The sequence below is a fragment of the Acanthisitta chloris genome, unplaced genomic scaffold, assembly GCF_000695815.1.
Source record: "Acanthisitta chloris isolate BGI_N310 unplaced genomic scaffold, ASM69581v1 scaffold21503, whole genome shotgun sequence".
Taxonomy (NCBI): Eukaryota; Metazoa; Chordata; class Aves; order Passeriformes; family Acanthisittidae; genus Acanthisitta; species Acanthisitta chloris.
The window spans coordinates 11456-23227 of NW_008663539.1; the positions used below are offsets into that span (position 1 = coordinate 11456).

At 58.3% G+C, this 11772-nt stretch overlaps 2 protein-coding genes across 2 annotated transcripts in view; one reads left to right on the forward strand and one right to left on the reverse strand.

The window, feature by feature from the left end:
- The window catches only part of RHBDF2 (rhomboid 5 homolog 2 (Drosophila)), a 7127-nt gene extending 735 nt beyond the window's left edge, over nt 1-6392 (forward strand). Inside the window, 16 exon segments of the mRNA XM_009071031.1 lie at nt 1-94; nt 166-378; nt 922-1050; nt 1385-1518; nt 1758-1970; nt 2122-2233; nt 2550-2624; nt 2955-3075; nt 3078-3097; nt 3250-3350; nt 3831-3894; nt 3998-4092; nt 4321-4396; nt 4862-4962; nt 5195-5348; nt 5973-6392. The exon segment at nt 1-94 is cut by the window's left edge and continues 32 nt beyond it. Of these exon segments, the coding sequence (XP_009069279.1) occupies nt 1-94; nt 166-378; nt 922-1050; nt 1385-1518; nt 1758-1970; nt 2122-2233; nt 2550-2624; nt 2955-3075; nt 3078-3097; nt 3250-3350; nt 3831-3894; nt 3998-4092; nt 4321-4396; nt 4862-4962; nt 5195-5348; nt 5973-6392 (2122 nt within the window).
- A 2590-nt stretch (nt 6393-8982) lies between these two features.
- On the reverse strand, nt 8983-11332 carry AANAT (aralkylamine N-acetyltransferase). The gene is made up of 3 exons (XM_009071032.1): nt 11176-11332; nt 10252-10406; nt 8983-9288 (listed from the first exon to the last, which is right to left on the reverse strand). The coding sequence occupies exons 1-3, from the start codon at nt 11330-11332 to the stop codon at nt 8983-8985; spliced, it is 618 nt and encodes a 205-aa protein (XP_009069280.1).
- Between the last annotated feature and the right edge of the window lie 440 nt (nt 11333-11772).

Here is an 11772-nt window from a genome sequence, read left to right on the forward strand (position 1 = left end):
GCTGAAGCCTGCCTATCGCGACATGGAGCTGCCCAGCCAGGAGGTGCCTTCCTTCCAAGGCACGGAGTCACCCAAGCCTGCCAAGATGCCCAAGGTAGGGCTCAGGGTGGTGGGTTACGCTCTCAGCCTTGCTCTGTCGGCGCCGACACCTCTTCCCTCCTGCAGATCGTGGACCCGCTGGCCCGGGGCCGTCCCTTCCGCCACCCCGACGAGACTGACCGTCCCCACACGCCCCACCACGTGCTGCCCCCACTCACCCCTGGTGTCATCTCCTTGACGTCCTTCAACAGCGTCCGCTCCGGCTACAGCCGCCTGCCGCGCAGGAAGAGGGAGTCTGTCGCCCACATGAGCTTCAAGGCGGCTGCAGCCCTACTGCGTGTGAGTTCTGGGAGCCTGGCAGGGATTGTCTTGTCCCTGAGCCAAGTTTCAGCTCTGTGCCCCACCCATCACCCTTGATTCTTGGCTTTTTGCTTTACATGGAGACCACTGTCTCTCCAGGGTGGGTTTAAAAGGGAGATTGGTGGGTTTTAACCTGAACTCTACTTAAAAAGAGAAGTTTTGGTGAAAATTGGGCCACCTTAGAAAAAAGCAGCTTCTGGGTTCCACTGCTGAGGAGTCAGACAGCTTCTTCAGCAACTTCCTCACCCCTGAGGAGTCCTAGGCAAGCCTTGGGGACAGGTCTGTGAGACTGATTTGGAGGTCACTTGTCATGCTGGCTAACATGGCCATGGTGCAACACTGGCTCCGAGGAGCTAAGGGCAGCATCTGCTGCCGACCTTTCCCACACAGGGGGACACAGTGGCTGATTAGTATTTAATCCTTGCCACTTGGCTTTGGGGAGGGAAGCTGTGAGAAACCCTCAGTTCTACAAAAACTGGGGGACTTGTAGTTGCTTACACTCGTTTGCTTCCCCTGCCAAAGGGACGCTCTGTCCTGGAGCCACTGGCTCCCAAGCGGAGGAGCAACAAGAGGAGCTTCGTGTACCCCAGTTTCATGGACGAGGACATGGTGGATGCTGCTGATACCCTGGACTCATCCTTCTTCAGTAAGGCAAGTGGCATTTCATGCTGCCTTCCAGACCTGTGGGGTGTCCCAGTGGCCCTGCCAAGGGGGCTGGAGATGGAGCAGGGCTCTCACATGGGGTTGGTGCTTCACCCTGCCCAAGGAGCAGAGGCTGCTGTGCCCCAGTCTCAGTGAAGCTCCTTGAGTATGGAGGGAATGATATCACCATTGTGAGCATATTTCACACCCTGTGACATGCAGTTAAGTGGGATGTGAATGGAGATCACCCCCTCCCCCTGACCTGGGGGATGCTTGGTTCAGGAAGAGGCTTCTGTGACCCATCACACACATCCAAGAACATATGTATCCATTCTCCTTCCAGATGGACATGCACGATGAGTCATACTCCATGCCCGACGACGTCTTTGAGTCTCCACCTCTATCAGCCTCATACTCACGTGTGCACCACGTGGGGGAGGATGCCAGGGTGTCCCCCGAGGTAGAGCAGCCCACCCCGTGAGTACCAGCTCTCAGCAAGTGCTGCCCCTGAGGCTGCCCAGGTGCCCTGCTGGGGCAGGATGGTGTCCCCAGCCATCCCTGCTGTGGCACATGGGGCACTTCCAGCATGCTGCTAGGAGGATGCAGCCAGGAGGTGCCCCCAGCCCTCACCCTGGGGCATCCTCTGGGCTGAAGCTGTGGGTGTTTCTCAGCTGGTTCCTTTCAGCAGGTGTGATGGGTTTCTCCTCTCTCTGCAGACGGGAGGGCGTCCGGCTCACCTCAGCCTCCGCGGGTGACGGCCCAGCCCCGCGGCGCGGCAGGCGCATCACTTCCAAAGTGAAGCACTTTGCCTTCGACCGCAAGAAACGCTACTATGGGCTGGGGGTGGTGGGGAAGTGGCTGAACAGGACATATCGCCGCAGCCTGAGCAGCATCGTGCAGTCACAGCTGGAGATCACCGACAGCCACCGGTGAGAGCGACCAGGGATGGGCACAATGCTCTCCCAGCGTAACTCAGATGTGTGTCCCCCTCGATGCTGGGGGACCAGTGCTTGGGGAACTGCAGTGTCCCTTTGCCCAGCCATACTTTAGCTGCTCAAATTTTGGGTCCTGACCCCACAGGCCGTATTTCACATACTGGATCACATTTGTCCACATCCTCATCACCTTGCTGGTCATTGGCACCTATGGCATCGCCCCCATCGGCTTCGCCCAGCACGTGACGACAGAGTTAGTAAGTTTAAGAGCCATCTTCCCTGGGGGGACTGTGTCTGCCAGTGTCCCTGTAAGGGCTGGGAGCATCTTGGGGGGCTCCTGCTATTCGAGTGACTCCATGAAATAGCCAGGGCAGGGGAATGACAGCAGCATGTTGCAGCAGCATGTGTGCAGGCAGCAGAGCTGCTCTCCCTCCCACCTTGCTGGTGGGACCCAGCAGCCTTTCCCCTTGGATGAAGGGGACTGCTCAACCCCTTATGAGTGGAGGGAGACAGGGGTGCACCCCCAACCCACCTACCCTCTCAGTGAGAGCTGGTCCTGGCCTCTCCTGGCAGGTGCTGAGGAACAAGGGTGTCTATGAGAGCGTCAAGTACATCCAGCAGGAAAACTTCTGGATCGGGCCAAGCTCGGTAAGAACCGTGGTGGACCTTTGGCCCCTGGTCCCAGCCTGCCATCTGCCCTCCCTGCCCTGGGACAGGAGCTTGACCACCTCATTCCAGCCTGCTGCCCCAGGCCCTTGGTGTCCATATCCCTGTGGGACCTGAGGCATCACAGTGGGATGATCAGAAGTGACCCCATCCCCTTCCCACCCACCTTCTCCCCACTGGGGTAACAGAGACCTGTGTCTGTTGCCTGTGGAGAGCCCCTGCCCCTGCTGAGCTCTCCCCAGGGGCAGCTGGAGTGAGGGGAGATGTGGGGAGGGCCATGGAGCATTCCCTAGACTGGTATCTCCCACCCAGATCGACCTGATCCACCTGGGAGCCAAGTTCTCCCCCTGCATCCGGAAAGATCAGCAGGTGGAGCGGCTGATCCAGCGGGAGCGGGACCGGGAGCGCGGCTCCGGCTGCTGCGTCCAGAACGACACCTGCAGCAGGACTGTTCAGTGAGTGCCACTGCCACGGACACTGGGAAGTGCTGGGCATCCCTGGGAAAGGGGGAAACCACCTCTGCCCTGCACTGCACCAGGGCAGGATGCATGCAGGGTCAGGGCAGTGCATTTCCTGCCGCATCCTCAGTCTCTCCATCCTCCCACAGGAGACGCTGGCCACGTTCATCAAGTGGCCAAGCACCAATGCACCAGCCATGGGCTCGGGTGAGAAGCGAACATCAGGGGCTGTGTGTCACCAGGACCCCAGGTAGGGGTGAGAGCTGGGCAGAGGCCACACTGTCACCTGACTGTGTGTGGGACATGGCAGAGGGGGCTGCCTTTCCAGCTTGGATGCGTTGAAACTTCTTGTCCAGGGGGCTGGGGGACTCTTGCACGTTGTAGGAGAGTGATAAGGAAGAGGGATTCAGTGGGGAAATTGAGGTGGGGTCTGTCCTAAACTCAAGCAGCAATGTGTGACACTGTTGTCTTGTGCTGATCCCTACTCTGCTGGGATGGGCAATGCTGCGAGGGAGGTTGGTGGGGGTTGTCTGACAGGTGTGAGTGCCACAGGGTTCAACTGTGGCAGGAGCTGCTGCATGGTATTGTAGGACACCCACTGGTGGGCAGGATCCTCCCAAGCCAGGGGAAGGGGCAGGTCCCAGGGCTGTCTGTGCCTCAGGGGGTTCCTAGTGTGCAGGAAGGGATGTATTGAGGGCATCCACCCAACTCACTCACCTCCTCCCACCAGGACGTGTGAGGAACCAGCATCCAACCCTCCCCATGTGTGGCCAGACGACATCACCAAGTGGCCGGTAAGAGCCTGGTGCTGCCATGAGCTGGTGGCATTGGGCAGGAGGCTGCAGGGAGAGTCTGGGGCTGGATCCTGACCAGGGCTCCACTCCCTCCTGCTTCTAGATCTGCACCTATGAGACCAAAACCAACCACACAGGCTTTGCCCACCTGGACTGCGAGATCAAGGGCAGGCCCTGCTGCATCGGCACCAAGGGCAGGTGGGTCATGGTGATGGGGGCACCTGGCCTGGCTTCCCCCTCTGCCCTCCTGCCTTCTGTTGTCCCAGCAGTGTCCAGAGCTGTGTCAGGGCAGGGAGGGAGGCTGTGGAGCCTTGGAGGGTGGGAAGCACGGTGGCAGCAGGACTGGCTGCCGGGAGCAGTGGGGGATGTTTGGGGGAGCTGGAGCATGCCCTGCCCTGAGTGAGCCTGCTGCCTGCCCTCTGCCAGCTGCGAGATCACCACGAGGGAGTACTGCGAGTTCATGCATGGCTACTTCCATGAAGAGGCAACACTCTGCTCACAGGTGAGTGGGTCTGGGGCATGGCAAGGGACACGGGGCATGGTGTTACTGCTGAAGGACTTTGAGTATCCTACCAGGAATGGGATGTGGTTGGGATGGTTGAGAGAAGAGGGATGTAAAATTCATGGACTTTCCCAACTGTCAGATGGGCTGCTGTGCCCACCTTGCTGGTGTCGGGCAGGAGGAAGCACAGGGCTTGAGGCAGCCTCACCTGGGCAGCACTGGTGTCTTTGGGAAAGGCACGTCCTGGGCAGGAAAACAACCCTTCAACATGTCCTGGGGCACCGGGGATGCTCAGCTGGATGTTTTTCCAGCACCTGTGCAATGCAGGTGCTCCACACCACAGGATCCCCCCACAGCTGGCACACAGCATCACTGGCCATGCATCCCTGTGCCCCATCCTTTGCTCTCTGTGGCTCTGAGGTCAGGGCCAAGCCCTTGTCACCCCCCAACCCTCTGCCTCTGCAGGTGCACTGCCTGGACGAGGTCTGTGGGCTCCTGCCCTTCCTCAACCCGGAGGTCCCTGACCAGTTCTACCGCCTGTGGCTGTCCCTGTTCCTGCATGCTGGGTGAGCCAGGGGCCCCTGCACCCCCAGGGGTGGGGAGACTGGGGAGGACCTCATTGTCCATTGGGATGGTCTGGTACCCTTGTTGGAGTGGGAGAGAAGAGGGGAGGACACTTCCAGACTACAGCAACATGTGCCATCCGTGGAGGGTGTTTTGTGAGATGTCTCATGCCCTGGGGCAGTAGGTGGGATGGCTGTGCAGGTGTCTCTTAATGCAGGGTGTCTCTTCCCCCAGCATCATCCACTGCGTGGTGTCAGTGACTTTCCAGATGACAGTGCTGCGGGACCTGGAGAAGTTGGCAGGCTGGCATCGCATCTCCATCATCTTCATCCTCAGTGGCATCACAGGCAACCTGGCCAGTGCCATCTTCCTACCATACAAGGCAGAGGTGAGGGTTGAGGTGGGGCTCTGTCCTCATCACCTCAAACCCAGCCAGTTCCCCAGGGACACCCATCCCCATCCTGGCAGAGGTCTAGGGAAGGGGCTGGAGCATAAAGCTCTCATCCCCTGGCAGGTTTTGCTGCAGGGAGGGGTGAAGACTGACACCCTGGTGGCAGGGGGACGGGGTGTCCCTGCCCCACGTGTGGTGTTTGCACATGCTGTGTGTGTCACACGTCGCCACGTGTCGGTGTGTGTGCAGGGTCCCCGGGCAGGCAGATGGCTAATCTGCTGGCAGCAAACCCTGTCAGGGTTTAAATGAGATCACACCAAGAGCCTTAATCCCCCTCAGGACACATCAGGATGGGGCAGGGGGGGTTATGATCTGGGAGGGGGTGATGCTGCCTGGCTGCTGAGTCATGGAAAGTATCAGCTCTGCCAAAACAGCACTGGTGTACTTCCCTCCCCTTCCTCCCATGCCAAGGCTCCCACCCCTGAGCCCCGCACAGGGTTCTGCACAGGGATGCAGAAGCCAAAAGCATTTTGCAGGAGGAAGAGATAGTCCCTGGGGACATGGGGATGTGTCTGGAGTGATGTGTTCAAGGTCTGACTATGACTTCCCCTATCCCTGCAGGTGGGCCCTGCTGGGTCCCAGTTCGGGTTGCTGGCCTGCCTCTTTGTGGAGCTCTTCCAGAGCTGGCAAGTGCTGGAGAAACCCTGGAAAGCCTTCCTCAACCTCTCTGGCATTGTCCTTTTCCTCTTCATCTGTGGCCTCTTGCCCTGGATCGACAACATTGCCCACCTCTTTGGCTTCCTCAGTGGCCTCCTCCTCTCCTTTGCCTTCCTGCCCTACATCACCTTCGGCACGGTGGACAAGTACCGCAAGCGAGCCATGATCATCGTCTCCTTGCTGGTCTTTGTGGGGCTCTTTGCCTCACTGGTGATCTGGCTCTATGTCTACCCTGTGAACTGGCGCTGGGTGGAGTATCTCACCTGCCTGCCCTTCACCAGCAAGTTCTGTGAGAAGTATGAGCTGGAGCAGGTCCTGCACTGACCCTGCTGGTGGGGATGGGGCTGGGAGAGGTGCCAGCGGTGATGCTTTCCATGGGGTGGGTCCTCACCAGCCTGTGGGACATGGCAGTTGCTGCTCTGGGATGGGGCAGACCCTGGTCATGGCTTCATCCTCAGGGATTGCAGGTTTGGGGCCCCCCTGCTGAATGCTGGGGGTACAGTGACTGAGCCAGCCCTGCCTTGCACCCCTTTGGGGCTGCCTCCTGATGCTGAAAAGCCATAACTGGTTTGGGGACCAACTGTAGTTGCTTCCTGTATGGAGAAAGGGCTGAGGGAAGCAGGATTTTGGTGTATCCGTGGCCAGGCTGGACTACCAGCCCTGGGGTGAAGCTGCCCAGGTCTCCAGCCTGTGCCTCTGCCTGCCCAGGGCCCTGTCCCACCTCGGTGCTTCAGGCACTGCAGCTCATACTGTGAACACAACCCCCTTTTTGCAGGGGCACTTCTTTTTATCCGCAGCTCTTCAGGCCCAGGGCGTCCTCACTTTGGGTTCCCTGAGGTCTCAGCCATGGCTCTGAGATGTTCAGAGCTCAGCTTCAAAGGTATTTTTCAGTCCCCCTTTCCCTGAGGAAGTGCCTCCCCACCTGATTCCTCACTGAATGGAGAGGCAGGACTCAGGACAGGGGAATTCTCTTCCCCTTATTTCAGTGAATTTCTCTTTCTGGAAGGGGGGAAGTGGCACATATTATGTTTGTAGTGCCATGGTGGGAGGTAGGTATGGAGAAAAACATCCTGGGAGGCTTGTGTGCTGCTCCTGAAGCCCACAGACCCCTCAAGAAGCCCTTGGTGCTCCCATCTTCTGCCTTGAGTCCCTGCTGTTACCCCTTTCCCTTTTTCAAAGCTGAGACCCAGGTAACCCTCTCTGCCTCAAACAGTGGTGGTCAGATGGAGAAGTGCAGGACAAGGCAGTTGCCTTCTCTCTTCCCTGCCTGAGGCTTTTTTTTCCTGGGCTACTCTCCCCAGCATCTCCTCCTCCCTCCCACCAGCCTTGGCACGAAGGCAGGTCCTTCCTGGGGTCCGGGTGACCCCTCTGGGCTGGTTTGGACCCAGACTGGTGCCAGGCTGTGTCTCCCATGGTATGTGTTGGTTTGATGCTGGAGGCCTCATTGCTTTTAAATGGGGGGAGGTGGGAATCTTACAGTTAGGATGCCCTGGGATGAGTTTTCAAGGGCTGGGAGCTTGGCTCCTGCTCTACCCCTTGCCAGGTGAGCGCAGGAGCTGTGGTACTTGCATCCCTCCCTCCACCCTGGGCCAGTTTTCAGCCCTGATCCGTCCCTGCAGTTGCTGCTCCAGCCAAAGACAGATACTACACCTCATTTGTTTCTTTTTGATACTTTTTTAAAAAGCTGTGGGTTTTTTTTCCTCCCTTAATAAATTTCTACCTGTATTTAACAAGATGCATGAGGCCTCTTCTCCCTTCTTAGGTGTGGGGATGCTGCACTTTCGGGGGCTTCTATTTGTTTTGGTGATGCTCGATGTGGCAGGGAGGGAAGACTAGCTGGCAGTGCCTGGGGATGGTGCCCTGATGTGCCCCTCAAACCCCTCCCTGGGAAGGGACAGGGTTTGGAGGGTTTCAAGCAGAAGGAGAAGCCAAACACCTGGACCCACAGACCCTCCTGACCCTGCCTGAAGGCAGAGCCACCCCTGCCTGTATCCCACCCTTCACTGAATGACCTGAGGCTGGGTTTGCCCCTTCTCCCTTGAGGCTGAGGTGCCCCAAGGGGTGCTGGATGAGTCCCCTCGTGCCAGCTGGTGCCCTCCCTCCAGTCATCATGGCGATGCGATGGTCAGAGCAGGGTAGGGACACACATGGTCAGTGTAGAAAATCACCACCACATCTTTATTTGCTGCTTCCCAACAGTATGAGGTGTTTTCACAAGTCTTGTCCTGAGCTAGTTTTGAGTCTGGGACAGGGAGGATCAAGTGGTTTGGACTGGCCCCACAGGGAGGCTCTGCAACATGCAGCTGGGGATGGCTGTGAGCTGGGAATGTGCTCCAAGGGGTCTGGGAAGATGACTATGGTCAGGAGAGCAGCTGCTGGGACCTCTGGCTGCTCAGGGAGGGCTTGGCCATGGTGTGCTTCACTCACGGTGGTGCTGGAAAGGGGTGCAAGGTAGGGGCAGATGCATGTAGAGGTGCTCTGCTTGGTGTCTCAGCAAAATGTGGTGAGTGTAAGTGTCCTTAAACCAGCAGAGCTCCCAGCTGCTCCTAGGGTAAAGCCTTTCCATCCCAGGGGCTCATGACCCTGCAGCCCACCCAGGCTTCCCAGCACTGGAATAAAGGGTCTTGTGCCTTTATTCTGGGAGCCACCAGAGGCTGCCCCAACCAGACAGAGCAGTGGGAAACCAGTCTAAAGCAGAACTTGCAGCAGGACCAGGTGGGAATTTCTGTCCCCAGCCCTGCAGGGAAGGGATGGGGCAAGGCTGATATGGCTGGAAGGCAGATGTGGCAGAGAGAGTAGCTGTAGCCAGGGCCAGCTGGGGAAGATGGATAGCTGTGGTGGGGATGGAAAGGGGTCGCAGTCTATCCCCTGAACCTCTCTCCAGTCCCACCAGCGGGGCCGGAGCGGAGGGAGCTCAGCAGCCGCTGTTCCTGCGCATGAAGGCATGACCCCGCACAGAGTGCTGCATCTCGATGAAGGTCATGTCCCCCACTGCCACCTCGCAGGGGCCCAGAGCCTCGAAACCACACTTCTGGTAGAAGGGCACGAGGAAGTCTTCGCACATGAGCAGCGCGCGCCGGGCGAAGGGCAAACACCGCAGGTACTGCAGGTACCGCCACATCAGGATGGAGCCCTTGCCCTGCTGCCGGAAGGTGCGGTGCACTGCCAGCACGTGGATGTGCACAGCCGTGCCCTGAGGCTTGTGCAGGGTCATTGCTGCCTGGCGGGGGGGGGAGTGAGGGTTAGTGGGGCTGGGGGGTCCCATCGGGCTTGTGTCTGCTTCCTCAGCCTGATGAACCAGAGTCCACAGCCTCCCCAAAGGGAGGAGGGTCCTGGTGCCATCCCATTTCACCCCAAAGGGAGGAAGGGTCCTGCTGCCATCCCACTTTACCCCAAAGGGAGAAGGGTCCCCATGCCATCCAACTTTACCTCCACCTCCAAGGGAGGAGGGTCCTGGTGCCATCCTACTTCACCTCCACCCCCAAGGGAAGAGTGCCCTTATGCCATTCCACTTCCACCCTAAAGGGAGGACGGTCCTGATGCCATCCCACTTCACCCCAAAGGGAGGAGGATCCTGGTGCCATCCCACTTCACCTCCACCCCAAAGGGAAGAGGGTCCTGGTGCCATCCCACTTCACCCCAAAGGGAGGAGGATCCTGGTGCCATCCCACTTCACCTCCACCCCAAAGGGAAGAGGGTCCTGGTGCCATCCCACTTCACCCCAAAGGGAGGAGGATCCTGGTGCCATCCCACTTCACCTCCACCCCAAAGGGAAGAGGGTCCTGGTGCCATCCCACTTCACCCCAAAGGGAGGAGGATCCTGGTGCCATCCCACTTCACCTCCACCCCAAAGGGAAGAGGGTCCTGGTGCCATCCCACTTCACCCCAAAGGGAGGAGGATCCTGGTGCCATCCCACTTCACCTCCACCCCAAAGGGAGGAGGCTCCCCATGCCATCCCTCTCCACCTCCCCCCATCATCTTTGGAGGCTTTTTAATTTTAAAATGAATGTTGAGGGAAATTACTTGGCAGATTTTTTTAACAGAATCATTAGAATTAATTAATGAGAGTTCATTTCCACCAGAGCAGCTAGTCCTGGGAGAAGACAAGGTGAATAGCTCCAGGGAGCTTCATCTGGTCCCCAGGCTCTGCCAGTACACAAGGTGGGAAGAACAGAGTCGTACCTGGCTGAGCCTGTCCTGGTCCCAGAGGGAGCCGATGATGAATGCCACGAGTCTCCCTTCCTCAAACCAGCCGAGGGAGAGCTCCGGGCACAGGTTCAGGAACTGGCGGATCTCATCCAGGTGGAGAGGACAGTCCCCAGAGACGGATATAAAGGCTGAAGTGGGATGGCAGTGAGCACAGTGAGGGGGGCCAAGGACACTCAGCCCCACTGATGTAGGGGAGGGAAAGCAGGATGTAAAGAGATGGCATGTGTCCTGCTGCCTGCTAGGTCTAAAGGAGTTCTAAGGGACATGTAGGGCTCCAGGGAGCAGCTCTGCTCCAGAAGCAGTGCCCATGGCCCAGTGACCAGCTCCTTGCTCTCATTGCTAATTCCAAAGCTACAGCAGTGGGTGATGAGTTGAACTCTCCCTCCTGGCACCTCCCCAGCTGTCCTTGCCCTTGGAGATTAGGGAGAATGGACTGGGTTAGTCTGGGTGAGGGAAGCTGAGGTGACTGGGATGGAGGGAAGGTTGCCAGGGAAGCATCTCAAAGTGCCCCTGTGCAATAGAAGGCAGAGTGTGATGTCCTACCTTCTACTTTCCCCTCTCCTATCCTGCCCTCTGCCTGTTGGAGAGCTGTTTTGAGAGAGCTGCTCCACGCTCACCTAGTCCTATTCAGACCAGGGCATCACCTCCCACCATCCCCACCCCAAGTGGCTGGGTGAGGTGGGGCCATGGTTCTCCAGCTCCTTAACCACAGCTCCCTCACCTCGTTAGGGAGTCTGGGGTGGCCTGGCCACAAGCCACAGCCACTGGATCCCATACACACAGTGGGGTTTGCCACCATACTGTGCACAAAAGGAGCACGAGGGACTGGGGAAGGAAAGGGATGGGTCATCTCCAAGTGGTGCCACCAGGCATGACCTGCCCTGGGCACCTTCTTACCTTCCCTCTCGATCTCAAAGACACTGACAGCATCCTCGGGGCTGAGGCAGCGGAACTCGCTGGCAGGCAGCGTGTGACGGCGCTGGCCCCCGGCAGAGCCTCGTGGGGACCTCAGGTGAACAGGCTTCAGGAAAGGCAATGCACTGAGTGCTGACATCCTCCTCTTCCTCTTCCCCCTGCCTTGTTTCCCACTGCTCTGTCTATTCAGAGCAACCTCCGGCAGCTCCCAGTGGCACAGGACCCTTTATTCCAGCCAATCTCCTCCAGCACTCTTAGCTGCTGGAAATACCTGTGGATCACAGACAGGATTAGGCTGCTTGTCCCCTTTTTCCTATACATGTCTGTGTATATACAGCAAATACCCTCCCACAGTGACCCCATTGCTGTTTGCTGGGGACTGGGAGCCTGGCACCAGTAGCAAACCCCAGTGACCAGAGGGACAAAAGCCTGTCCCAGATGGTGGGACAGAGAAGGGAGAGGGATCAGAGCTGTTAGAGCTGGAGCGGGTGTGGGGCTGAGCATCCTGCTCAACATCTCCCAGCCCATGGCAGCACCAAGCAGTGGGATGGGCAGGAGAGTCTGGGTCAAGTCAAGCTA

Bases quoted from the DNA above. Each gene is read 5' to 3' on its own strand.
- AANAT (XM_009071032.1), bottom strand. From the start codon at position 11,332: ATGTCAGCACTCAGTGCATTGCCTTTCCTGAAGCCTGTTCACCTGAGG. The intron at 10,407-11,175 runs GTAAGAAGGTGC...ATCCCACTTCAG, and splicing joins CTTTGAGATCGAGAGGGAAG to CCTTTATATCCGTCTCTGGG. The intron at 9,289-10,251 runs GTACGACTCTGT...CCCCCCCGCCAG, and splicing joins ACCAGGACAGGCTCAGCCAG to GCAGCAATGACCCTGCACAA.